The following is a 25,232-nucleotide window of genomic DNA, read 5'->3' on the forward strand; positions in this document are numbered from 1 at the left end:
GCGCCCAGTTGGCCACGCCCTGCACCTATTCGCCCCTCCCCCCACTAGGCCGGCGGCGCGCGGAAGGCGCGTCACGTGGTCACTGGCCCCGCCTCTTCCTCTCGGTCCCATATTGAACTCGAGTTGGAAGAGGCGAGTCCGGTCTCAAAATGGAGGTAAAACCGCCGCCCGGTCGCCCCCAGCCCGACTCCGGCCGTCGCCGCCGCCGCCGGGGGGAGGAGGTATTAGGGGGAGAGTGGGGGGTTGATGGGTAATGGCCAGCATGAAGGGCCTGGCTCGGTGGGAGCGGGGAGGCCGGGCGGACCGGGAGGCTGTCCCGCGCTCTGCGTTGAGACGGGCGGTGGTGGGGGGAGGGGAACGGGCTTCAGAGGTTTTTTCGGGGCTTCTTGCCCGCCATGCGTCTCCTTCGTCTGCACAGGTGGTCTTTTGCTGCGAGGCGTGGCTGGGGAGACCTCGGGAGGGAAGTTGGTCCGCCGGCCGCGCGGCCTCGCATCCAAGGCCGAGGACGGCATGGCGGGCCTCGGCGGGAGCGGTTGGGAGGAGGCGGTGGGGGAGGGGAGGGGACGAGCAGGCACATCCGGGCGAGCTAGCAGGCGGGCGGCGGCCACACTGACATTGATCCGCTGCCGCGTTACGAAATGGCGCATTGGCACGCAATGGCCGCCGCCTGGCTCCGCCGCCGGGAGAACGTGGGATTGGAAGGGAGAGGAAGGAGGCGGCCCAGCAGAAAATGCCGCAAATGGCCTCGAAGCTTGGGGCCTAGTGCTTTCAAGGATGTTCTCCCGGTGCCTTAGGCCTTACATACCTCTCTCAGGAGAAGAGATTCTCTCGGCTGTGTTCTTCGCAACACTCAGTTGAAAATAATTTTTTTGTTTAGTTTGCTGCTTTAAAATACTTTTTGGTCTGCCATTTTTGCTGAACTACTTAGAATTATACGCAGATTTGCACCATGTGGGTTAAATACTGCATCTTAGAATTTGCATGTAGATGTAAAGTAGGAAATTAAAAACTTTTTGATACTCATGTTTTCTTTTTTCTGACGGGTTGGCTCACGTTGTAGTTTCTTGGGTATTTGTTTTAGAGGACTGCAGCTAGAGTCGAATTTTTTCTTTTACTTGAGATAATTTTCCTGTTACAGTTTCCGTCAACTTTGTGTAACGTCAAGTACATTTAATCAGAACTTGGAAAGTGAGACTAAGTGAAGTAGTACTTTAGGCTATTAATCATTTAACTTTCCTAGCATGTCATAGTCTCTTCATATTAGATGCTTAATGTCTCTACTTTTAGAAGACACAGGAAGACCTTAGAATGTAAATGTGAACTCTTTTTAAGGACTTTGGATGCATATAAAGTGGCAGATCTTGTTTGTTAAATTGTGAAACGGTCAGGCCGTGTCTTAATTTTTTAGATTTCAATTTGTTTTATTGTGCTCCATTCCTGTCAAATAATATACTTAACACAAATCCTTTTTTGTGATCAAATAAAATGTTGTTATTGACATTTTTGGTGTTGTACAGCTGTGAATAGGAACTGTTTACAGTATATTAGTTGTAACAAATCGATTACAAGAAGGTATCAAGCAAGATACGTGGTGGATTTTTTCATGTCTTTTTAGGAGTACTTATTTTAACATCTTTATTTGCTTGTAAGTGGTAAATTTCTCTAAATTTGGCATTCATAATGCAGGTTGTACTTCAGAGTTTTGTGGTTTAAAATTAAATGCTTGTTAGGGTGTAGACACAGGGGAAGACATAAAAAGAAATGGCATAGATGTATCACTGCATTTACAACACTTTGGTTTCTTAGGAAATGGTTTCTCAGTAGCAACTTCTAAAATAATTTGTCCCCAGACACTTGTAAATTGTAGTTCAAAATTACGGGACTTTTGATTGTGGAATTCTGTTGAGTTTCAAGTTTAGTTTTTAAGTGATGCTGGCATTTCAAAGTCTGGTTATAGGTTTTCTTGGTACTTTGGTCCCTTTAATCGCTGAATGTGTATGATCTTATTCCAATTTTTAACTGGACAAAGTGTTAACAGTACAAGGATTTGATGTTAAGTTTATTTGTAGCAGATTAAAAGGCTTGTGCATTTTTCTTAGCATTTGCCTACTAAACGAACTTATTAAAATGTATTGATTTGTTTATTCAGGGCCATGATCCAAAGGAACCAGAGCAATTGAGAAAACTGTTTATTGGTGGTCTGAGCTTTGAAACTACAGATGATAGTTTAAGAGAACATTTTGAGAAATGGGGCACACTTACAGATTGTGTGGTAAGTTATTAAAGGAACAAAAAAGGTTCTTAAAAAGGGTTAGAGCACCTGTGGAGGTGTTTCAGTGCTTTAAAATTTTTGTTTTCTAGGTGATGAGAGACCCCCAAACGAAACGTTCCAGGGGATTTGGTTTTGTGACTTACTCTTGTGTTGAAGAGGTGGATGCAGCAATGTGTGCTCGACCACACAAGGTTGATGGACGTGTAGTGGAACCAAAGAGAGCTGTTTCTAGAGAGGTGTGTCAATAATAACATGTTGTGTGACATGAAGTTGTAAACTTCTGGGGTTTTTTTTTTTTTTTTTACTTAAATATATTTTATTTGAAGGATTCTGTAAAGCCTGGTGCCCATCTAACAGTGAAGAAAATTTTTGTTGGTGGTATTAAAGAAGACACAGAGGAATACAATTTGAGAGACTACTTTGAAAAGTATGGCAAAATTGAAACCATAGAAGTTATGGAAGACAGGCAGAGTGGGAAAAAGAGAGGATTTGCTTTTGTAACTTTCGATGATCATGATACAGTTGATAAAATTGTTGGTAAGTAGCAGTTTATCAGAATTTGAGAAAGCTGAAATGGCTTCTTTGCTATACTGAACTTGCTAAAAAGCTTATAACATTGTGTTGTGTACAATATTAGCATATAAAGTGTATGGTTCCATTTTCATAAAGTGACTACACTTATATAGCCAGCATCCGGATGAAGAAATAAATATTAACATCTCAGAACACTCTTTACACCCTCAAAGTCACTACCTTTTTGATGATGTTTTAATGTTATATAGTGATAAAGGTTTTCATTTATATGTGCTTTTCCAAACTTCAAATAACTTTTGTTTGTTTGTTTGATTAAAATAAAATTTAGTTCAGAAATACCACACTATAAATGGGCATAATTGTGAAGTGAAAAAGGCCCTTTCTAAACAAGAAATGCAATCTGCTGGATCACAGAGAGGTGAGTAGTACCACATATACATATAAAATAGATGTAAATTGCGTTTGTAAAAATCTTAAAGATTCTTCTTGCCTGTGTTAAAGGTCGTGGAGGGGGATCTGGCAACTTTATGGGTCGTGGCGGAAACTTTGGAGGTGGTGGAGGCAACTTTGGCCGTGGCGGAAACTTTGGTGGAAGAGGTGGGACAGTTACCTTAATTCTAAGTACATGTCTGCCTAAAATTTATGAGTAAATTGAAGGTATATAATTTTAACTCACACTTTGCTTGCTTTTTCTTCAGGAGGTTATGGTGGTGGAGGTGGTGGCAGCAGGGGTAGTTATGGAGGAGGCGATGGTGGATATAATGGATTTGGAGGTGATGGTAAGTTTTTGTAACATTCGATTTTGCTTTTTAGGGCTGCACCTGCAGCATGTGGCGATTCCCAGGCTGGGGTGGAAACGGAGCTGCAGCTGCCAGCCCACGCCACAGCCACGGCAACGCTGGATCCTTAACCCTCCATGATTGAGGCCAGGTTTTGAACATGCAATTCATGGTTCCTAGTCATGGGTTTGTTTCAGGTGCACCGCAAGGGGAGCTCCCTGATATTTTTACTTTATTTATTTATTTATTTATTTTTGCCATTTCTTGGGCCGCTCTTGCGGCATATGGAGGTTCCCAGGCTAGGGGTCAAATCAGAGCTGTAGCCGCTGGCCTACACCAGAGCCACAGCACCGTCGGATCTGGTGTCTGCAACCTACACCACAGCTCACGGCAACGCTGAATCCTTAACCCACTGAGCAAGGCCAGGGATCGAACCTGCAACCTCATGGTGCCTAGTCAGATTCGTTAACCACTGAGCCACGACAGGAACTCCGATGTTTTGACTTTATATACTTTATTAAGAATTAAGTATTTGTTGGAATTCCACTTGTGGGGCAATGGGATCAGCAGTGTCTTCGGAGGACTGGGATACAGGTTCAATCCAGCCTGGCACAGTGGGTTAAGGATCCATCATTGCTATAGTTGTGATCCCTGACCAGGGAATTCCATATGCCATGGGACAGCTCCCCCTGCAAAAAAAATTAAGTATTCGTTTACATCCCCCCCCCCCTTTTTTTTTGGTCTTTTCAGGGCCTCAGCCACAGCATATTGCAGCTCTCGGGCGGGGGTTCGAAGCGGAGCTAGAGCTGCCAGCCTCTGCCACAGCCACAGAAATGCTGTGGCTTTGAGCAATATCTGACCTGCACCACAGCTCATGGCAACACCACTGAGCAAAGCCAGGAATCAAACCTGTGTCCTCATGAATGCTAGTCAGATTCATTTTCACTGAGCCATGACAGGAACTCTACATTTTCCTAATTTCAATTAAAACTTAACATGATTTGACCATTAAAATATGTTTCTAAACTAATAACCATGGAAGACAAGATTTTTTTCCCCTTTAAGATTTAATATTAAGTAGTTCTTCTTGGCTGAATTATTTATTGGTGGGTTTATTGTACTAGCAGTTGTTCATGTCTTAGAGGAAACTGCTGTTTTCCTTAGTGAAGTTTTTAAAAATTGAAAAAAAATTTTAATGTCAGAAGATACATAAGGTTATATATATAAGATATATAAGTAACAGTAGTTAGCAGCCCAGATTCTTGCTTTTCTATTCACCAGGTATTACCAAACTTTGGAGATATAATTCAATTCATTGGCCTGTTTTGCAGGTGCTTAAAAGTGATGGAAACTAGCATTCAATAACTTGACCTTTTGTACATTCGTGTTTGTGTAATAACTCGATTTATCTTTTTAGGTGGCAACTATGGTGGTGGTCCTGGTTATAGTAGTAGAGGAGGCTATGGTGGTGGTGGACCAGGATATGGGAACCAAGGTGGTGGATATGGTGGCGGTGGTGGAGGATATGATGGTTACAATGAAGGAGGAAATTTTGGAGGTGGTAAGCTTTCACTTGTTTTAAATATTCAATACTGTTTATAGTTCATTACAGGTGTTTGAAAACATTAAAACAGCATTTGGTCAAATTTTGTGTTCTGTAATAAAAAATCAAATGTTGGAAAATTTAACTGAGTATTCTTTTGCTGGCTACATATAAATTGGCAAGATGTATTCAATTCTTATTTTGTGTATTGAAATGGGCATATATCAGTAATACTTGTTGCCTGAATTTTAACTTGGCACTAATTTTAAAGCTGAACAAATGGGTATTGTAAATTGAATCTGCAGACATGTTGGAATGAATAGGATGTCATGGGGGTCTAGGTGACAAAAATGCTTTGACTCTTAATATGTCACAAGTATGTCAGTGACAGAAGGTTTTTCATAGCAGTCAATTTGAGATGTTTTTGTCAGTGGTTTAAAAGTTAATAGTGTTTTGATGGTGTTTAGTATTATGAAGAAGTGAATTAATTGCTCTAGGGTATAGCCTCCAATATAAACAAAATATGATGGCTGTCTGGACAACATAGTTTTTTGAGCCATCTTTCATTTTGTTTCCCCTTCTACTTATGCCTGAGGTCTGCTAGTGGGCCTCTGGTGGAGAAAGTTTTCAAAGAGTTGTTTGTTTAAAGTGTTGTAGAGCATGCTGCCATGATTCTCAAAAAGTGTGTATATTTTAAAAGGAAAGTAACTGTAGGTCAGCCACAAATAAAACCTTTGTAATTTCAGGTAACTATGGTGGTGGTGGGAACTATAATGATTTTGGAAATTATAGTGGACAACAACAATCAAATTATGGACCCATGAAGGGGGGCAGTTTTGGTGGAAGAAGCTCGGGCAGTCCCTATGGTGGTAAATAATTTTTTTCTATTAAAATTCATCATAGTGTTTTAAATTGAAAACACCTGTATATTTCTTTTAAAACTTTAAATTATGTTCCCAGGTGGTTATGGATCTGGTGGTGGAAGTGGTGGATATGGTAGCAGAAGGTTCTAAAAACTCAGCAGAAAAGGGTAGGTATCTTTAAATTTTTATTATGATGATAAAGAATATGTGGAACTGTTCACTGAGTGTAATAATTTTTTTATCCTGTATTATTCAACAGGCTACAGTTCTTAGCAGGAGAGAGAGCGAGGAGTTGTCAGGAAAGCTGCAGGTTACTTTGAGACAGTCGTCCCAAATGCATTAGAGGAACTGTAAAAATCTGCCACAGAAGGAACGATGATCCATAGTCAGAAAAGTTACTGCAGCTTAAACAGGAAACCCTTCTTGTTCAGGACTGTCATAGCCACAGTTTGCAAAAAGTGCAGCTATTGATTAATGCAATGTAGTGTCAATTAGATGTACATTCCTGAGGTCTTTTATCTGTTGTAGCTTTGTCTTTTTCTTTTTCTTTTCATTACATCAGGTATATTGCCCTGTAAATTGTGGTAGTGGTACCAGGAATAAAAAATTAAGGAATTTTTAACTTTTCAATATTTGTGTAGTTCAGTTTTTCTACATTTTAGTACAGAAACTCTAACAAAATGCAGTTTTGAAGGTGTTTCCTTGTGAGTTAACAAGTAAAGAAGATCATTGTTAATTACTATTTTGTATGAATTTTGCTAAAGTTAACTGTAAAGAAACACCTGCTGACTTGCAGTTTAAGGGGAAATTTATTCTCCCCATTTCCAAACCATGAAATGAGTGGGCTCTGACATGTGGAGAGAATAGATATTTGTATGTTTGCAATGTGTGTTTTAGATAATAGAATTGGGTATTTAAATTAGCATATTTGTGAATTTAATAGCATTAAGATTTACCTTCAAATGAAAAATCTCAAAATTCCTATTTGGTTTTTGTGCATTTTCTTTAAAAATGTAATCATATGATTTTAGTGTATTAGCTTTGCTGAGAGTCCTAGCTGTGTTTAGAACATCTCCATTCTGCATTCACCTTGGTCACATGTGAACTGCTCCCATAGTTTTATTTGGGTGTAAAGGATGTCTGCTGCCCTCTGTTTAAATTTGGGAAAGGGGTAGTGAATGTTTTCCCCTTCCTCCTATCTTATAAAACATTTTTAAAATTTTCAGATACAGGACCACTAAGCCTGCTACATCTGAGCAAATTAGTGGCTGCCTTTTTTTTCCTTTTTAAAGCACAAGAGGCCCTTAAATCTTTGGTTATTTTCCTTGGTTTAATATATATTTTTTTGATACAAGCTCTCAGAGCAAGAGAATAAAAATCATGCATTGTTGAACTCTTAACTGGCTGGCATGCTTTCCTGTTTGTACCCTGTGCATTTTACTGGATGAAACCAAGGATAGTCTAGATATAATCATCACAAATGACTTAACTGCATTAGAAGTGTAGCACAGTTGCTTAGTACAAATAAGCTTTTTACTTCCCAGAGACCTGAATTCAAATTTGGATAGTCAGAGTTGTATTCACTTAAAATCCCAAAGAACACACTGTTATTCCATGTGTATGCTTGAACCTAAATCATGTTGGTATGAATTAACAATTTGTTTGGAAGACCCTGGTTGAGAAGAGTTTTAGGTAACAAGGTCATATATATAAAAACCAACGTCTACTGTTTTGCGCCAGCTAGTGCTTACAATCTCATTCGAGCCCTAAGTATGTGCCCTGCTGTAATTATTTCTTTGGCAGTTGAACGTTGAATTTGAGATTCTTATTTTTGTTTTAAGAAGTACTAAGCAAAACAAGCAATAAAAGGGGGGATGGGGCGTGCTAGTGTTTGAATATGCTCTCTTGTTGCTCTAATTCTGTGCCTCTGTGCATTAATATTTGGATGCATGCAATGCCAGCATGGAAATTGGTCTTCACAGACACTGCAGTTTTCCAGAAAACACTCACAAACCAATAAATGTAACAGACAACATTCCATTTGTTAATGGACATATGTGAATAAGCAGTGTAGAAAATAGGCTAATTATTAGAAAATGGTTAAGTCGTTAACAACTTCAAGTGTGGTTATATAAATGGACACTGTCAATGTTCATAACTTAAACCTGGGTACATGGTCAAAGTAATGCTTGGGAAACATTAAAATTAAGCTAAATTGTCTCAAGTTCTTTTATTCATATAATAAAGATTGAAGGAATGGGGGAGATTAACATTTCCTGTTTCTATGTTTGTGAAATTGTTTGACATAACCTTGACAGTATCCTTTAATGGAATATGAGGTTAATTGTACTGTTAACAAACTTTCTATGTTCTGGAACTAGTTTAATAGTGAAAATATTGTCAGTCAAGTTGATGTCTGCAACCTATAAGCAGGTGAAATCTTGTGTATGTGACCTGTTTATAAGTTGTATTAGCTTAGTTCTTGTGAACAGTGTGGAAAAGTTAAGCCATGAGGAGAGCGATTTAACCAGCTTTAAAGGACCTAAGATGTGCTTTTTAAGCACAGAGTGGATCAAAGGAGACTCACTAAGACAGGACTTCAGCAGCCTTTTGAGTATGGACAAGTCAGCATAAATAAAGAATGACAAGGCAGCAGCAAGAGCTTCAACTACAGAGAAGTGAAGGCATAAGATACTATGGTGATAGTGAGCAACTTTCCAAAAGCTAGTTAAATCTGCTTATTACAACTGAAATATCGAAGAAAGTCTAGCAGGAAGGAGCTCTTCGCCTTTTGGAACATCAATGAGAGATAGTTGGCCACAGTCACTAGGTCTAGCATTTAGACCTGCGAGGAAGGGCAATAAGCATTAGGTAAGGCTTGAATTTGAATTTTTTCACTAATTAAAGAGTAATTTTTTGTAAAGCAAGGTAAGAGTAATCTTTTTGATTTGCAGGTTGAATGAGAACCCTACTTGCCTAAATGAGGAATGTCTTTCCTACCATCTTAAATACGAAGGTTTCTGGCTGGGTAAGGTTTGTAGCTCACAGTAAAGCCTGATGACACCATTTGTTTCCCTATAAATTTATATTACATATTTTCAAACTATTAGGTACATTGGCAAAAAAAAGCTTTAAAATTTTACCTGCAATAACCATGAGCATTCATCTAGAGTCAGAGATAATTCATTGTTGGTGTCTCTAGGGTGAAGTCAAGAGAAAGAGTGACCAGATTTTTTTTTTTTTTTTTGAAGGGTTTTTGTAATAAGCATGACTTGTAGCAAGCATTAAGCTTCCAGTCCTCTTCCTAGGGAAAAAGAATGAACTTTCACAATTGTCAGATCATACAGGTGTTCAGGTGGCCTCATACATAAATACGTTCTCTTGCATATGACTATAGGGAATTATTTGGATTAATAGAATAAAATTTTTGGTTCTTTTTTTTAGTTTTTTTTGTGTTTAACCTGTTACCCAGAAGCAGTGGGAGCCTACTTACACTAAAGCTCCTTTCTAAAAGACAAGCTTTTCCAAAGAGTAGTTAAAATGTTACTCAATTATTATTCATATCAGATGCTGATTGTTCATAAGGGCTATTACTGCTGCCTTAGAAGGGCTTGTTGAAATTTGAGATTAGATGTTAAATCACTTTTTAAAAAAATAACACTTGGTGGGGCAGGTGATTAAAACTGGTTTCTAAATTAAAAATCAGTGAAGTTCTTACATAAACAGGAGTAGTTTGCCATAGACTTTATTTTCAGAAATGGTTGGGTCTCTTTCTGTACCTAAATGAGGGATGAATTTCTACACATCACCAGAGAATGAAGTGTTCAATAAGGTAATAAATAGCCTTTAATGACAAATTATTTACAACATGGTTTTTAGTAAAGCAATTTCCTAAGATAGAAAACGTTTTTTAAAAGCGTGGTTCTTTTCCAGTCCATCTCATTTCTTTATGAAATAAAGTGATTTTTATTTAAATGTAGTTCCACTGTTATTTCTGAAAAATAGGATGCTCCTAAGTCAGCACCAGTAAACAAAAGGATATTTTATACAAGGGGAGATGATGAAGGCAAACCCTAACTGATTTTGTCAAAGCAACTCTTAGGTTACAGCTTCCCACACATTTCTTTAGAAAAAAAAGGGACAAACTCAATTTACATTTCATTACTTTAAAAAAAATTGGTATCAAAGACAATTTGTTAAGGAACAGTTGAAATACACTTGGTTTTGAGAGTTCTAATACTAAGTCACAATTTGAAATATCTAATGCTGGTGTCTTGGAATTCCAGTAATATCACAAAGTAGTGAGCATGCTAATGTGCAGGGGTAATAAGGATATATGAACAAGATTACTTTTAAATTTCAATGTTTTACTCTGATTTTTTAAGACTTAAGAGGTGGTCTGTAATGGATTCAAATGTTTCATTTGTAGTATAATGAAATGTTTACAGAAAGATAACTTTTTCATTAAAATATTTTTAGAAATGTGTGTGTTGTTTTGTCACTTCACAAGGTTCATGTGACATAAATGCTGTATAGGTGGACATTACATACATTACTAGCAAGTAAAAACAGGAAATTTAGAATAAGTTGTCACATATCAGTTTAAAGGATGTGGATTCTATTCAATATGAAACAAGTGGATTGCATGAGAAATAGGTGTGGAAAAAATCAGTTTATTACTACCTAAGGATTTAGGTCTTGAAGGATGTACAGTACATGAGATAACTTGGGTGTTAGGTGAGGAACCAATGAACTTGGAGGAAAATTATAGTTAAGGCTAATTAGGTGAAAAACAATTTGGGATAAAGATAAAAGCAGGATCCTGATGTTGGAAGGTACTAGGTTGTTTTTTGCTTTGGAAGTGTTGGGTTCTTAATCTTGAGAAGGGTTCTAGCATTTTGTGGTATGGTGGTGGATTGGGGAAAACTTTAGTCTTAAACTGTTCTGCAGTTTAACCCATGTAAAGTGATAAAATCTGTTGGAGTTTGACAAATTGGTGAGGTATCATTTTAATGGGATTTTTTTATATAAGCACATGTATTTGGATAACATTGATGTTAACGTGAAAAGTTGTTAAAGACCATGTGAAATGCTTTGTGAACTGAAGCATTTCACAAAGGTTTTTTAGCTGTTAACAGGATTGTGACCTATTTTGCTTGTGTTCAGTGTTGATTTCATAGAGTTTATGCAGTGGTTTTCTGTGCAGCTCTTAAGTATCTTCTAATTCTAGTTTAATAGTTGAGTCGTAAAATAAAATTTACATTTTCTCAGAATGAAAATACATTAAACTGCAAAATTTTAGGGAATAAGATAAATTGGAATCTCCCCTGTACTCATAGACAGCAGTTATTATTTTGTTTTACTTGTATTTTGCAAAAGTGGGACTCTGTTAATACATTAGGTTAACAATTTAGAACTGAATAGAAAGTACTAAGGAGTTGGGAGAAGAGTAAGGTAACAGGTAAAAGTATGTCATTTTTATCACATTTTTAGACAGTTGGGTAATGGTAAGGTTGCATTAAACTATATTCATCTGGTAGAGGTTAAGTACTAAAAGCTAAGAGATGTGGATCTATACAGTTTTACTTCTCAGATTTATTGGTGACAAATACAGATAAATAATATATACAAGGGTGGTGTCTCAACAGCTTTGAAGATGCAAAAATTAAGTTTCACTACATGTATATAGCCATCACAGTAGTTAAAAGAGCTTATCACAAGGATGAAGGGTTCTATCAAATTTTAACTAGCAGTATCCGGAGATTAAAGTGTATTTTTCTTTTTTCGCTGCCCTATGTAGAGAGTTCCCTGCCCGGGAAACAGCAGAGCTGCAGTGGTCTATGCTGCAGTTGCATCTGTGACAACATGGGATTTCTTAACCTGTGCCAGGCCAGGGATCAAACCTGCAACCTGGCATTGCAGAGATGCTGCCAAACTCTTAATTTTCTTTCTTAAAAAAGCATTGTATTAGTCTAGTTCTGCAGACAAATCTGGAGAGAACTGCGTCAGAGAGAACTGATAAGTTATTTAGATTTAATCTCAGTTGTCATCTACTCAACACTTTTATTCAGTAGATACTGGAAGAGGATGCTATCAGGTTTTATCAGTAAAATTTAAATTCAGAACTGAAGGTTGACCTTGGTCAAGTTACTTGGGGTTTTTTTTGTTGTTTTCTTTTTGCCTTTTCTAGGGCCACTCCCACAGCACATGGAGATTCTAAGGCTAGGGATCTAATCAGAGCTGTAGCTGCCAGCCTACACCAGAGCCACAACGTGGGATCTGAGCTGTGTCTGCGAGCTACACCACAGTTCATGGCAGTGTGCTTTTTTTTTTCTCTCTTTTCTTTTTTTTAATGTTCCCCTTGGCAGTTTGGTGATGCCAGCAGACCTCTTAGAATGATTTTATATGCATTAAATACATAGAATTAACAGTTTCATTCAGGATAGTTAACAGAAGTTAAGTTTGACTCAGTAATATAAAAACATCAGATAAGGCTAGTGGTGGGTCTGACTTAAAATTTTGAAGTTGTGATTATAAGTGTTTTGAGATACTTCACAGTATCTGTTTTGTTTTGTCACACCCATGGCACATGGAAGTTCCTGGGCCAGGGATCAAATCTGCACCGCAGCAGGGAAGGGAACTTAGAAAATTAGGATTTTTTAACTAATGACAAAATCAGAGGTACTGCAAATACCGTTGTATTTTGTTGCTTGTAAACATTGAAGGAGATGTTTAATTTCATTAAATGTTAGTGAAAGAAGGAATTTTTGCTGATCAAGCTATTGTCAAGATTCAGAATTCTTGTATTCACATAGTTTGTTTTTGCAAAAGAGCTAATAGCTTGACCTCGGTAAGTCTGAAGGTTAAATATGATGATGGGTTTTGTTTTTTTCTTGGCTGTACCCGTGACATGAAAGTTCGCAGGCCAGGGATCAAACGCATGCCACAACATTGACCTTGGTCGCTGCGGTGACTTGTAGGATCCTTAACCTACTGTGCCACAAGGAAACTCAAATAACAGGTTTAAAGAGCTTATACTGGTGCCTGGTCCATGGTGCTTAAGGAGATAGTATTTCTCAACTTTAATGAGTGACAGTGAAGTTAATGCCAATGTGAGGGTTTTTTCCCTCCATGTAGCATTAAGGTTCTTACAGTCTTTTAAGTTTTCTTCAAAAAGTGGAAACTGGCCTGGTAAATATTTTTAAAATAAGAATTAGAATTACTTTGTATCAGTTATAAGATTTAAAAACAAGAATGGGTATGGGAAGTAATATCAGGTACATTTTTATCCCCACCACCACCACCTTTTAGGGCCATACCTGCAGCATATTCCCAGGCTAGGGGCCCAATTGGAGCTGCAGCTGCCAGCCTACACCACAGCCATAGCAATGTGGGATCCAAGGTACATCTTCCGACCTTCCCCACAGGTCACGGCAATGCCGGATCCTTAGCCCACTGAGTGAGGCCAGGGATCAAACCCACATCCTCATGGATGTTAGTCGGGTTCGTTACCACTGAGCCATAGCAGGGATGCAGTTGAGCAGCCTCTCCATAGGCTATAGAATAAGTCCTAGCAAGAACATTTTTAATGTAACATGCACTAGCATGCTATATTAAGATTTCTAATAGAATGCTTGATATATCTCAATCCAGCAGGCACAGGTGCCCATTTTAAAACTAGAAACTTGAGTTCAATAAGGCTTAACAATTGCATAGCCAAATTTAATCTGAGGAGGCAGGTATAAGTGTATTGCACATTCAGATGGAGAAATTAAATTGAGAGTTCCCCTTGTGTGATGGAAACAAATCCAACTAGTGTCCATAAGGAAACACGTCCAATCCCTGGTGTTGCCATGAACTGTGCTGTAGGTTGGAGACAGGGATCGGATCCCGGGTGGCTGTAGCTGTGATTTAACATCTAGCTTGGGAACTTTCACATGCCTTAGGTGTGGCCCTCAAAAGCAAAAACAAATCTACTTTAGTCATAGGGAAGTTGTTAGGATTTGTTATATTTAAAATTTAGTTCTGCCTAATTCTCTATGTTTAGTATTTGAAAGTGATATTTAGATATTGAAAGGCTCTATGGCGTTTTGTCTTGGAACTCATTTTGAAATCTAAATGCACCAACAGTGAAGGAATTTGCTGTTGTGCTAGAAGATCTGGTCTGCCCAGTGTTCTCCCCCTGTGTAGTAGGTGCCAGTTAATTCCAGGTAGGGGGTGGTAACAGATTGTTGCCTTTGCTCCCAATCTCCACCCCTAATTTTGTTTAAGGGCACTTTATTCAAGAGAGTTTTCTGAGATAGGAAAAGTTTAGTTTCTTCCAGGGATGTCGTCACCACCACTATAGGATGTTTTGATCCAGACAGGCCACAGCATAATCTGCGTTTGAATGCCTTGTTCCATTAGTCCATGAAGTTGCCTTCAAGCCTGAGCTTTCCAGCCAGCTGAGTCAAATTCTTTCTTTCACCATCAACCAAAGGGCATGCTGATACAGGACTAAAGAAAATGCCCAATTTATAGAGTGCTTAACAGCACTTATCCCTGCTTTACAGATAAGGAAGCAGCCTGAGTGCTTTGCCTCACTGGAGGTGGTTCTAGGAAAACTGCAGCAGCCTAGGCGATCTGGCTCTAGGGTATGTGCAGTGTTTTGGTCCTAACCGGTTGATAGGACTTTCAAGTGAATAGTTAGCACATGGTGCTTATTCTAAATGGACCTGGTATTTACATGTTTATCACTGGCTATGTCCCAAAGTGAACTAATTTGCCCACCTAGACCTTCGAACCATAGCCTTGAGTCTGCCTTCACCCTGAATCCATCTGTTGGAAAATCCTTTTAGTTCTGTCTTTAAAACAATGCAGAATCCAATGCTTTCTCACTACTGCTATCACTCTAAACCAGGACACCACGTCCCATGTTAATATTTCAGTCTCCCCATTGGTCTCCAGCTCCTACCATTACCCTTTAGACTACTGCCAACACCAAGGCAGAGGAAGCTTTTAACGCAGATGTTACTCCTAACACCTCCAGAAGCTCCCCACTAGGTAAAAGCCAAAGTTCTTAAAGGCTTAGCAAGGATCTTTGCCATGTCCTATTCTACTGACCCACCTTTTTTTCTCCCTCTACGGTCAACCATATAGTTATTCTTTCTCAAATAGACTCCTAGAACCTTTAGACTTTCCTGTGTTCCATCTTTGCTAATAGAATGGGTTTCCCACACTTTCCAAATGTTGCCACCTGGGTGCATGCTATATGTATGTCATTTTTTATTTTTTCTTGCTTCACTTGTACCTACTGCTAAAGAGGAAATCTTTTTGATACTCTCTGCCATTTTAGCATGCTTTTCATATTGTCACAGAAGATACTATGAATAAATGCAAATGAATTTCAGAGAAACACTTTAAGAGTCATATTCTTTATTAGTACCAACTTTTCAACTAAATTGTTTTTTGCCAGAGCTAAACAATTTAATATAAAAAAATGCCATTTTTGTTCATATGGTATTTATAAAAAAGTACATAGTGGTTAGTTTTGCAACAATTTGCTTTTAGCCAGATGTTGTATCGTATAAATCTGAACGTAACAAATGAGATAAGAATAGTATAAATAAGATTTTGTAGTATTTACACGTATACAGAAACTAGCCCAAATGGTGTTCTAAGAAATTAAGTTTGTAATTAAAGTGAAACTACTGATTCAGCATACTGATAACTTATTTTAATGCTTTTCAAAGTTTTATATTTTCTACACTAGTTTTGACTATAATTTTGCATAGAATTACTTATAAAGTATATTTCTGCATTTCACATCACAGTAGGAGCTTTTAGTATTAAAAAAAAAAAATCCACTAGCTCAGAAAAGGTCAGATATGCCCAAATCTAGTTTTTCTTCACATCTGGCTTCTTACTTTTGGGAACAAGGAATACATTGCCATCTCTTGTTTGCTGCAGGGAGTACTCACTTGGAGAGTAAGGCTTTCCATCTTCATCACGTAACATACTGAAGACTTCAAGGTACAAGGTGCTGAGTTGTTTTTTCAGTAGATGGAGACTTTTGTCGTTTTCTCCTTTTTCTTTGAGCAATTTTTCTTTTTCATCTTTTAAATGATCTAAATCTTGCTCCAGTTCCACTATGTTTTCCAGTTTTCTTTTTCTGCAATTTTGAGCAGCCACTTTATTCTTACCCCTCCTACGTATATCTCGAATTAATGCAAGCTGAGCCTCATTGAATTGCTCCTTGGACATCATTTCATTGAAGTCATCAACTGGGAGGTTAATAATTTTTTCTACAGGGAATGGGATATGCAGAGCTTTTGCCCTTAGCTCATCTCTTGTGAGATGAGCCTCCAAGCGGCTTGAATGTTTGTCTTTTGTGAATGGGGTTTTTCGATGACCGGGACTTATAGGCACTTCTTTCTTTGGTGTGTTTTCAGACTGGGCATCACACACTGGAGCACTATTACCCTGAGGTGGTGACAGGGGTTGGACTGTATCCCCAGAAGGTTGTACAGGCTGTGTTTTAGGACTATTTTGTTTAACGCTTCCAGGGGCACTATCTAACTCTTCCATTTCAGAATCACTGAAGCCAAGCAGTGTGTCTCCATAGATAGAAGATTCCACTGAGTGTTCTGGTGATGCCATGCTGGGACTTGGGTTTAGTGAAATGCCAGAGTCAGAATCATTGAATTCTGCTGTTGTGCTTTCACGGTGGTCTTGGTTGAAGGCTTTACAAAGAGATAGATCAGAGAGATCAATGGGCCCATACAGAAGTTCAGACAGTGACTGGCTTAAAGTAGCAGAGGAGGGCATGCTGTTGCTGGTACTGGGCTCTGCTATGAAAGCAGAATAAAATTCATCACCAAAATCTGTGTTTCCTGTTGCGTATGAATTTAATGAGTTCACTGTCATCTGGCTTGAGTCTTCTGTGGAGAGGATGCTGCTGAAGGAATCCTCGAAAGCGCTGAGAAAATGTGGACTGCAGTTACCTACTTCTTTTTCCAGTGAGGGATTTGGTGAATAGAAATGATAGTTGTCAATTTCTGTCGGTTTGGTTTCTGGACTTGGAACCGTGCTAGTCTCAGCAAGGTTGTCATTTTGAATATTAAGACACTGTGTGGAAAAGAAGTTTACACTACGTAAATCAAGGTTAAATATTTTTAATAGCTGATAATCCATACCCAATGGAAAACCCCCCACCTATATTGTCTCCAAACTTCTCTGTAATTCAGAAATAATTCCCATTTCCAACAGATGTTTGTGCCTAAGCATATGTATTTTCAGAGTTCCCAGATCAGACTTCAGGTTAATTAATTACTTTTGCTTTTTTAGGGCCTCACCTGTGGCACATGGAAGTTCCCAGGCTAGGGGTCCAACTGGAGCTGCAGCTGCCAGCCTATGCCACAGCTACAGCTACATGGGATCTGAGCCTCGACTGCGACCTACACCACAGTTCATGGAAACATCGGATCCTTAACCCACTGGTCATGGCCAGGGATTGAACCCACATTCTCATGGATACCTTTTGGGTTCGTTACTGCTGAGCCACAACAGGAACTCCCAGACTTCAGGTCTGTAACTTTATTTGTCCTCAAGATACCAGTCCATTGAACTAACAAAAGTTCACTGAAGTGAGCATAGGCAGCTCTCAGGACTAAAAGCTCACTCTAATCCTTCATTTAAGTAGGCAGTATATAAATAACTGGGATTACTGAAGGGACTAAATATAAAATAGCATCTTTGGTATTTATTATGTTAGATCTTAGTTACCTGTAATTCTGGAATGGATAATAGCTCCTCCCAAACTTGCTCAATATCCTGTTGCATGTCGTCTACCTCAGTAGTGGCTAACTGACTGACAAGAGTTTCAGGGGACTGAGCCTGGTTAGGAGCAATGAAGACTGGGCTTTCGACGTGACTGGGAATATCAGGAACAAGTGATTGAAATGTAGCCGAAGAAACCTAAAATTGAGAAGGCATTTATCTACATGAATCTGCCACCCAGCAAAATGGGTATCCCATCTTAAACTGGAATAGGCTACAGTTCGATATTTATCTACTAATAATGGTGACTGTTTTATTTTACCATTTTATGGCCACACCTGCAGCATATGGAAGTTCCCAGACTAGGGGTCAAAGTGGAGCCACTGCTGCCAGCCTACATAGCCACAGCAACACAGGATCCCAGCCACATCTGACACCTACACTGTTGCAGCAAGGCAAAATCCTTAACCCACTGGCCAAGGCCAGGGACCAAACCCACATCCCCATGGAGATTATATCAGGTTCTTAAACCACTAAGCCACAAAGGGAACTCCCTAATAATGGTGACTTCTATTTCTAGATAATGAAACACATTTTTTTCCTTGTCCAACTGACTCCAGATTTACTCATTTTACTAGCTTAATGGCTTTATCCTGTACACTGAAGATAAACTTCAAAAAAGAACAGTCTTTAGAATTTAATGTGTATTTTTCTATGTAATACCTAGTATAGTGTTTAAACAATAAATTTATTAAAACTTAATTGAACAAGTCTTGGTTTACTACCTGGTAAGCTTGCTTTTTACACATGGGAATTTATTTTTAAGTACTATAACAAATGTTTCTGCTGATCCATGCTTCTGGCTATGCAGGAGTAAACGTTTTTTGTACTATGTGGTTTTTGTTTTTGTTTTTTCCCCAATTGTAAAGTTACCTATAGGCCAAAGTTTCCATGATAAAATTTGCTCCTAAAATACTGTTTTTCATTCATGAAGACATATCAAAGGGATCAATATAGGATATATAAGGTGTGAAGATTTGCTGTTAACCAAATGTTAATACCTCATTGTCATCTACAAATGGGAATGTCTCTGCCAAAAGCTGCATGCAGTCAACAAAATACAAAGCATCTGGTTTGGGAATGTGGGCTACCTGCATAAAAGGGAAAGATATACAGGAAGAAAAAATTGTTCAGTGTTCATACAATGTTTACAGTCTAGTTAATCAGACATTTCTCTTATTGCAAAAGTCATTTTAATAAAGAGCAGACAATCAAACCAGACTATTTGGTTTCAAATCTTGGCTCCCCCAATTTCTGGGCAGGTCATTTAACCTCTTTGAGCTCCGATTGCTCATCTGTAGATAAAGTAGGATAATGGCAATTAATTCATATACTGTGTTGATTAAATGTTTCAATATCTCAAATGTTCAAATTACGTGATGTTTTTACAGTTTATAAATCTCTCTTCATGTAATTTATGTCCTAATCCTTATACTCTGAGGTAGGTCAGTCAAGGCTTGAACTTCATCAGGAGGCCAAGGTTGGGAAGTTGACTTATTAAGGTTGTTAACAGTAAAAGGCAAAGCTGGAACTCAAATTCAGATGTTTTAACTCCTGAGTCGCTATTTGTTCTTTAAACCCTGCCATGCACCTTCCCAAGAACCAAGTACCCTGTACCTGGGAATAGTCGGCAGATCCACTGGTTTCTGACGGGATGTGTTGTGCTGGCTGAATTGGGAGGAATTCGCCTGTCTCTTCATCTAGTTGTAACTGAGCGAAAAAGGCTTTCTCTTGCTCCTTTTGGAGTTGTTCTTGTCTTTCCTTCTCAAGTTTTCTCTGTTTTTCCAGCTCATGCTCCTTCCGTCGTTGACTGAAGTCAAATACTTCTCGACTTACTCCAAGGTCTATATCTTGCCTCCAAAGTATGTCAATCAAATCCATGTCCTGTGTTTAAAACAGAAAAAGAAGGAGAGAGGCCATAGTTAAAAATTTAGTTTTATTTTTAATTGATGTATATTTAATTTACAGTGTTAATTTCTGCACCAGCTTCACATTTGTTTTCTCATTACATTAGGCCGAAAAGAAGTCAGTTCTATCTCCTCTGTTCTAATTAATGGGATTTAGTTGTTCAACTGATTCAGTGGCTCCAGCTGATTTCAGTGGCAGAGAAGGTTGACCACTGTGGCTGGGGGCCAAGGTTTGGGGGAATTAAAATGGTTTTTAAATGGCGGATACCACATAATTTACACTGTCATTGCTGATGGTGGCGGGTAGGGAGATAACAAAATCTGAATGGAAACACAGATCACTTAATTCATTTTATCGTAGTAGTAGTATTTTGCTTTTGGGGCTGCACCTGCAGCATATGGAGGTTGCCATGCTAGAGGTGGAACCGGAGCTGTAGCTGCCAGCCTTCACCACAGCCACAGCAAGGCAGGATCCGAGCCATGTCTTTGACCTACACCACAGCTTTCCCACAACGTCGAATCCCTGACCCGCTGAGCACAGGCAGGGCTCAAACCCGCAGCCTCATGGATAGTTGGATTCGTTTCCGATGTGCCACAGTAGGAACTCCCTGTGTCTATTCATTTTTTTAAAAACCACTTACACAGCCATCCATTAATCACTTATTGGCTTATTAACAATTTGGGTACAGCAGAGACCACTAAAAGCAAAGTAACAAATTTTGCACATAAACGTTGAGTTAAATCCCACCCTTGTTTAACAGGATATAAAAATCAGTGCATACACACCAAGCACTGGTTTATTATGAGAAACGGTGTTTGGAAAACATGATTGAATAGGTGGAATTTTTCTAAACTTGCTCAGCAAATAGCCAATTTACAGGAGTGGGGGAAGAATCCAAGTTAAAGACTAGCAGTCAGTCAGTCTAGCAGTTGTGAAATATTCTTTTGCTCTTTCCTACAGTTGATTATCTTTTTTCTGTCCTTTCTTTTTACTAACTTTTATATTATTAAAAACCATTTTGGGAGTTCCCGTTGTGGCTCTGCGGTTAACGAACCATGAGTTCGCAGGTTTAATCCTTGGCCTCACTCAGTGGGTTAAGGATCCAGTGTTGCCATGAGCTGTGGTGTAGGTTGCAGACATGGCTTGGATCTGTATTGCTGTGGCGAAGGCCGGCAGCCACAGCTCTGCTTTGCCCCCTAGCCTGGGAGCTTCCACATGCCTTGGCTGTGGCCCTAAAAAGACAAAAACAGAAAGCAAAACAAAAAAACCATTTCGTCTTGTAGTTCCCACTGTGGCGAAACTTAATGGGCGGCATCTTGGGAGCACTGGGTTAAGGATCCAGCATTGCTGCAGCCACAGCTTAGGTCATGACTGTGGTTCAGATCTGATCCCTGGCTTGGGAACTCTATATGCTGAAAGTGAAAAATACAAACATTCCCTCTTGCTTTGACTTTTAGCTCCTGGGGTATGAACAAATTAGTTAAGTCCTAGCAAATGGTAATATGATGTGTGGGTAAGGCAAGAGATTCTCCAAAGAATTGAGAAAGGAGCAGTGTCCACTAGCCTCACTCTTGAGAAACAGTAAGTGATCCTCTTAATAATAACAAACCACACATGCTCCAAGGAAGGATGAAAGGTATTGACATTTAAGATATGAGGGGACTCTTAAAAGGGAATTGGTAGACACAGCAAGCACAAACATCAAACTTTGTGCCGCGGTTCTGATCATGGCTGGCAGCATCAGACAGCCAATGCATCCACAGCTCTACTACTTTCAGGCTCCGAAGGACAAAAACAGCATGGCTGTTGCTGCAGTGAGCAGTCAGGCTATTTCTCCCAATAAAGGCTGAACAGACCTCCCAGCCAACTGGACTGTAGAAACCACTTGATTGAAAGTTGGTGTTAGAATCTCAGATGCTGTGAAAACCCTGCTCATGAGGTTCGTTAATCTAGCTTTAAACAGTTAATATACAGTACAAAGCACACAACAGTAGGTATAGTTAAAACAGTATCTGTAGCTCTTGAGAACTGGCTTTCTGTACATCCCAAGCATTGTTCTAAATACTTTAGATATACAAACCATGAAAATCACATAAAGATAACATGTATCCCTGTTTTACAGATAAGCGTATTGAGGTTTAAAAAGAAGAGATACTACTAGAAAGTGCCAGGCAGCCTCAAACCTGGACTCAGGCTTTTTTAACCATTAGCCTACACTAAAAATATGAAACCCGATCACTGGATGATGGTTCCTAAATTGGACAGGATATAAAAACCGTTGTATATACAGACTTTGCCTTGACATCTTGGTGGTGTGAAGAAGTGGTCACTTTACAGAAGGCTGTATAGAGCAAATATCCCCTGGCTTATTTTCCTGGCAACAGTAAAAAAATAGAAATCATAGAGCATTCAGTCATACATGGCTATCTTCTCAGGGGACTCCCCACTTTAAAAAAACCGTGAGCAGAATTCCCATTTTAAACATAATTTGTTTCCATTTTAATGGACATGTTTACCCAAAGGCCCAACAGAAAGGTCAAAGATATAAAGAGAAACCTACTTTAAAATTCTAATTAGGTTGGGAGCCATCTCTTCTAAGTGAATCAAGATATAGCTGAGTATCTTGTCTGGGCCCTTCTCCAGGGCCCTTCTCCAAACTGGAGCTAACGGACTCAGGTGCTAAGGAGACAGAGCATACTCGCCCCTACTTAACAAATGCTAGCGCTACAAATTAAAAGCATATTCATGCAGTCTCAGTTGAACTCCAGTGTCTCAAAGTAAGCAGTACCTGTTCTATCCCCTAAAAAACTGACATGGAAAGCACATTGAGTTCTTCGGAAGATCTACAATAGAGAAACCCAAATACTTGTTCGTGCTCCTGGGGGCCGCTCGGACACATCTCTCCTCCATGTTCTCCAGACTGCCTCGGCTTGAGGAGTCGTCTTAGGAGATCCCAGGATAAAAACCAGTACCCAGTTTTGACTTTTTGGCCACCCCAGCAGCATATGGAAGTCACCCGGCCAGGAACTGAATCTGAACTGCATCTGTGACCTACACTGTGGCAACACCAGATTCTTAACTCACTCTGCTGGTCTGGGGATTCAAACCCACACCTCCGCAGTGACCCAAGCCACTGCAGTTGGATTCCTAACCCACTGCACCACAGCGGGAACTCCCAGGTTTGACTTTTTCATAAAAGAACTGAAAGAGCACTGAAGAATTTCTGTTGGAAACACCTTACAAGTATGACTATTCCAAAGCATCCCTAGAACCCAGAACTGTCAGCTGAAGAAAAGTTTCTAATGTAATTTACTCTAAAATTATTGGTGGCAGTCACACCCAGAGTTGATATAACTGTTTTATCCTTTTCCCTTCCCTTTCTCCCCATCAATGAGATGTCTTGAGTGGATTCATACGATTTGGTTATAAACTCGCAACTATAACTGTTCTACCCCTGCTATACAGATGTTGGTGGATCTAATGAGACATGTAGAAGAAATTTCTCTATAAATGTATATGCAAATGTTGTTATACACCCTGAACAGAGATGGGTCCCACCACTTATCCTTTTTTTTTTTTTTTTTTTTTTTTGCTTTTTAGGGCTGCACACTAGGAATATGGATGTTCCCAGGCTAAGGGTCAAACTGGAGCTACAGCTACAGGCCTACGCCACATCCAGAATGACACGGGATCTGAGGCGAACCTGCAACCTACACCGTAGCTCACGGCAATGCCAGATCCTTAACCCACTGAGCGAAGCCAGGGATGGAACCTGTAACCTCATGGTTCCTAGTCAGATTCATTTCCCCTGTGCCACGACGAGAACTACCCCACTGCTTATCTTCGGTGAGACCAAACTCCAGACCAAAGGATGATAATGAAGCTGCAGACCTGACTATAAGCTGGAGCCTAAAACAACACTCAGCAATGAAAGTACTTGGTTCCTCCTCAAGGAAGATCTGAAATTGACTGCTGGGCATGTGCCACATGTGTTGTAAATACAAACAACCAACATACACTTTTATGTAAACTTTAATGTACACAACACTCAGCTGCTGCTCAGTTCCTGATATGACTACCCTTCAAGCATAGCTCCACACTGTTTTAAATTTTCCTATGTTTTAAAATTTCCTATAGCATAATTAGACAAGGACACCTAATCAACAGGCAGGAAAAATAAAACATGAAATGTCGTTTGGATCAGGTCTTGAGAACCTGTTGCTATCTGATCTGAAATAACGCTAGACCCTGCGAGGTGGAGGGGCTCCTACAGCCCTGGCTAACTGTCTCCGCCAGGAATGCCACCAAAATGATGTTTCAAGTGACAACATCTAACTGTTCTTAATGCAGGTTGAGCAGTCTTCGATGAGATAATAGAAAAAAAAACAGGTTTCAAAGTGTTTCTCAGAGATTTTCTTCTGTATTTTCTGTTTATTCTTGCAATGAGAGGTCTGTAAAAGAAACATTTGGGAGTTCTCTGGTGGTGCAACAGGTTAAGTATCCCACAATGTCACTGCTATGGCACGGGTTCGATCCCTGCCCCAGGAACTTCTACATTTCCACATGTTGTAGGGAGGGCAGAAAGGAAAAAAACAAAAGCAAAAAAATGTTTAAAAAAAAAAAAAAGCTGAGTTTTAACCGATTTTGAATTTCTTAAAACAGATATCCTGATCAAATTCAGGATGCACAATGACAGGCTGCTTGTCACAGCCTGATGTCATGCACCACGTTACTCAGATTTTCATGTGTTTCCTAAGAAAAAATTCAGAGATTTGGTGCTGTAGGAAACACGCAAACCTTTATGTTGCAAACAAGAACAGCAGATGTTTGTCTGCCCTCGACTCACGACTCACGGGTAGGGAGCCCCGCAGGCCCGGGGCTGTGTTCTGTGCTGACCTACAGGCGGCAAGCTGTCCTGAAGGAGTCCTGTGACTGGGCACATGACCTACCCCACAAGTGACCCATCTCTCTGCAAAGCTCTCGATCCATCTAAGAGGAAAGAGTGGGGGTGGTGCCCATAACAAGCAAGAGCATGACAGTAGACAGCGTGGAAGAAAAATGCCCAAGGAAAAACTAAACTGCTCTTCTACACACAAACCTGAGGTGCTGAGCAAGCATGGCTGCCTCAAAAGAGGGCAGAGAAGGGTCTGGGGAGGGAGAGGAAATGTACAGCATTTCAACAGGTATTTCCTGAAGCTTCCTGAGGGCAAAGCAGGTGCTGGCTGTGAGCCATTACATGCCATATGGGGCAGATGCCACCTGCCACTTAGTGTCTGAGTTTCTGTTGTCCTTTTGTGATTTCTGAGTGCGTTCCATATAATGTTGCTTGCTTGGCTTACGCAAAATAAGATAATATAATAAGAAACATAAATGTTTGACAATTCACATTAAATCACCATCTGGCCCAAAGGAGAGAGTCATATTGAAAATGTATATATATCATCATTTGCCATCTGGGTAATTGTTACATGTTTTATGGGAAATATGAAGTTGGTCTATTAACTCATACCACTTTA

General features: G+C 39.5%; 2 protein-coding genes across 17 annotated transcripts in view; one reads left to right on the forward strand and one right to left on the reverse strand.

Annotated features, from left to right (window-relative positions):
- On the forward strand, positions 66–10,477 carry HNRNPA3 (heterogeneous nuclear ribonucleoprotein A3). Of its 9 annotated transcripts, none has more exons than XM_003133501.5 (11): positions 66–221; positions 2,150–2,272; positions 2,362–2,508; positions 2,599–2,809; positions 3,135–3,224; positions 3,308–3,403; positions 3,505–3,585; positions 5,003–5,146; positions 5,875–5,997; positions 6,089–6,158; positions 6,251–10,477. In XM_003133501.5, exons 1-10 carry the CDS (start codon positions 150–152, stop codon positions 6,139–6,141), a joined length of 1,140 nt encoding a protein of 379 aa, XP_003133549.1. In that variant the 5' UTR covers positions 66–149; the 3' UTR covers positions 6,142–6,158; positions 6,251–10,477. The 9 variants fall into 9 exon arrangements, with proteins under 9 accessions (XP_003133549.1, XP_005672037.1, XP_005672036.1 ...); XM_005671980.3 differs by having other exon boundaries at positions 5,003–5,143; XM_005671979.3 differs by having other exon boundaries at positions 8,946–10,469.
- NFE2L2 (nuclear factor, erythroid 2 like 2) overlaps positions 9,222–25,232 on the reverse strand; it is a 178,701-nt gene continuing 162,690 nt past the window's right edge. For 2 of the 8 annotated variants that reach the window (XM_005671981.3, XM_003133500.6), the window contains exons 2-5: positions 19,426–19,692; positions 18,810–18,899; positions 17,755–17,946; positions 9,222–17,097 (exon numbers count right to left, since the gene is read on the reverse strand). In XM_005671981.3, the coding sequence (XP_005672038.1) occupies positions 15,868–17,097; positions 17,755–17,946; positions 18,810–18,899; positions 19,426–19,692 (1,779 nt within the window). In that variant the 3' untranslated portion in view covers positions 9,222–15,867. The remainder of the gene's footprint in view (positions 17,098–17,754; positions 17,947–18,809; positions 18,900–19,425; positions 19,693–25,232) is intronic. The other 6 variants (XM_021075131.1, XM_021075130.1, XM_013984303.2 and 3 more) reach the window with 4 other exon arrangements.

This window comes from Sus scrofa, chromosome 15 (genome assembly GCF_000003025.6).
Source record: "Sus scrofa isolate TJ Tabasco breed Duroc chromosome 15, Sscrofa11.1, whole genome shotgun sequence".
NCBI classification, from domain to species: Eukaryota; Metazoa; Chordata; class Mammalia; order Artiodactyla; family Suidae; genus Sus; species Sus scrofa.

Excerpts from the sequence above, each read along its gene's own strand:
- HNRNPA3 (XM_003133501.5), top strand. The coding sequence starts at position 150 with ATGGAGGTAAAACCGCCGCCCGGTCGCCCCCAGCCCGACTCCGGCCGT. Across the intron at positions 2,273-2,361 it reads GCACACTTACAGATTGTGTG|GTGATGAGAGACCCCCAAAC; the intron begins GTAAGTTATTAA and ends TTTGTTTTCTAG. Across the intron at positions 5,998-6,088 it reads CTCGGGCAGTCCCTATGGTG|GTGGTTATGGATCTGGTGGT; the intron begins GTAAATAATTTT and ends TTATGTTCCCAG.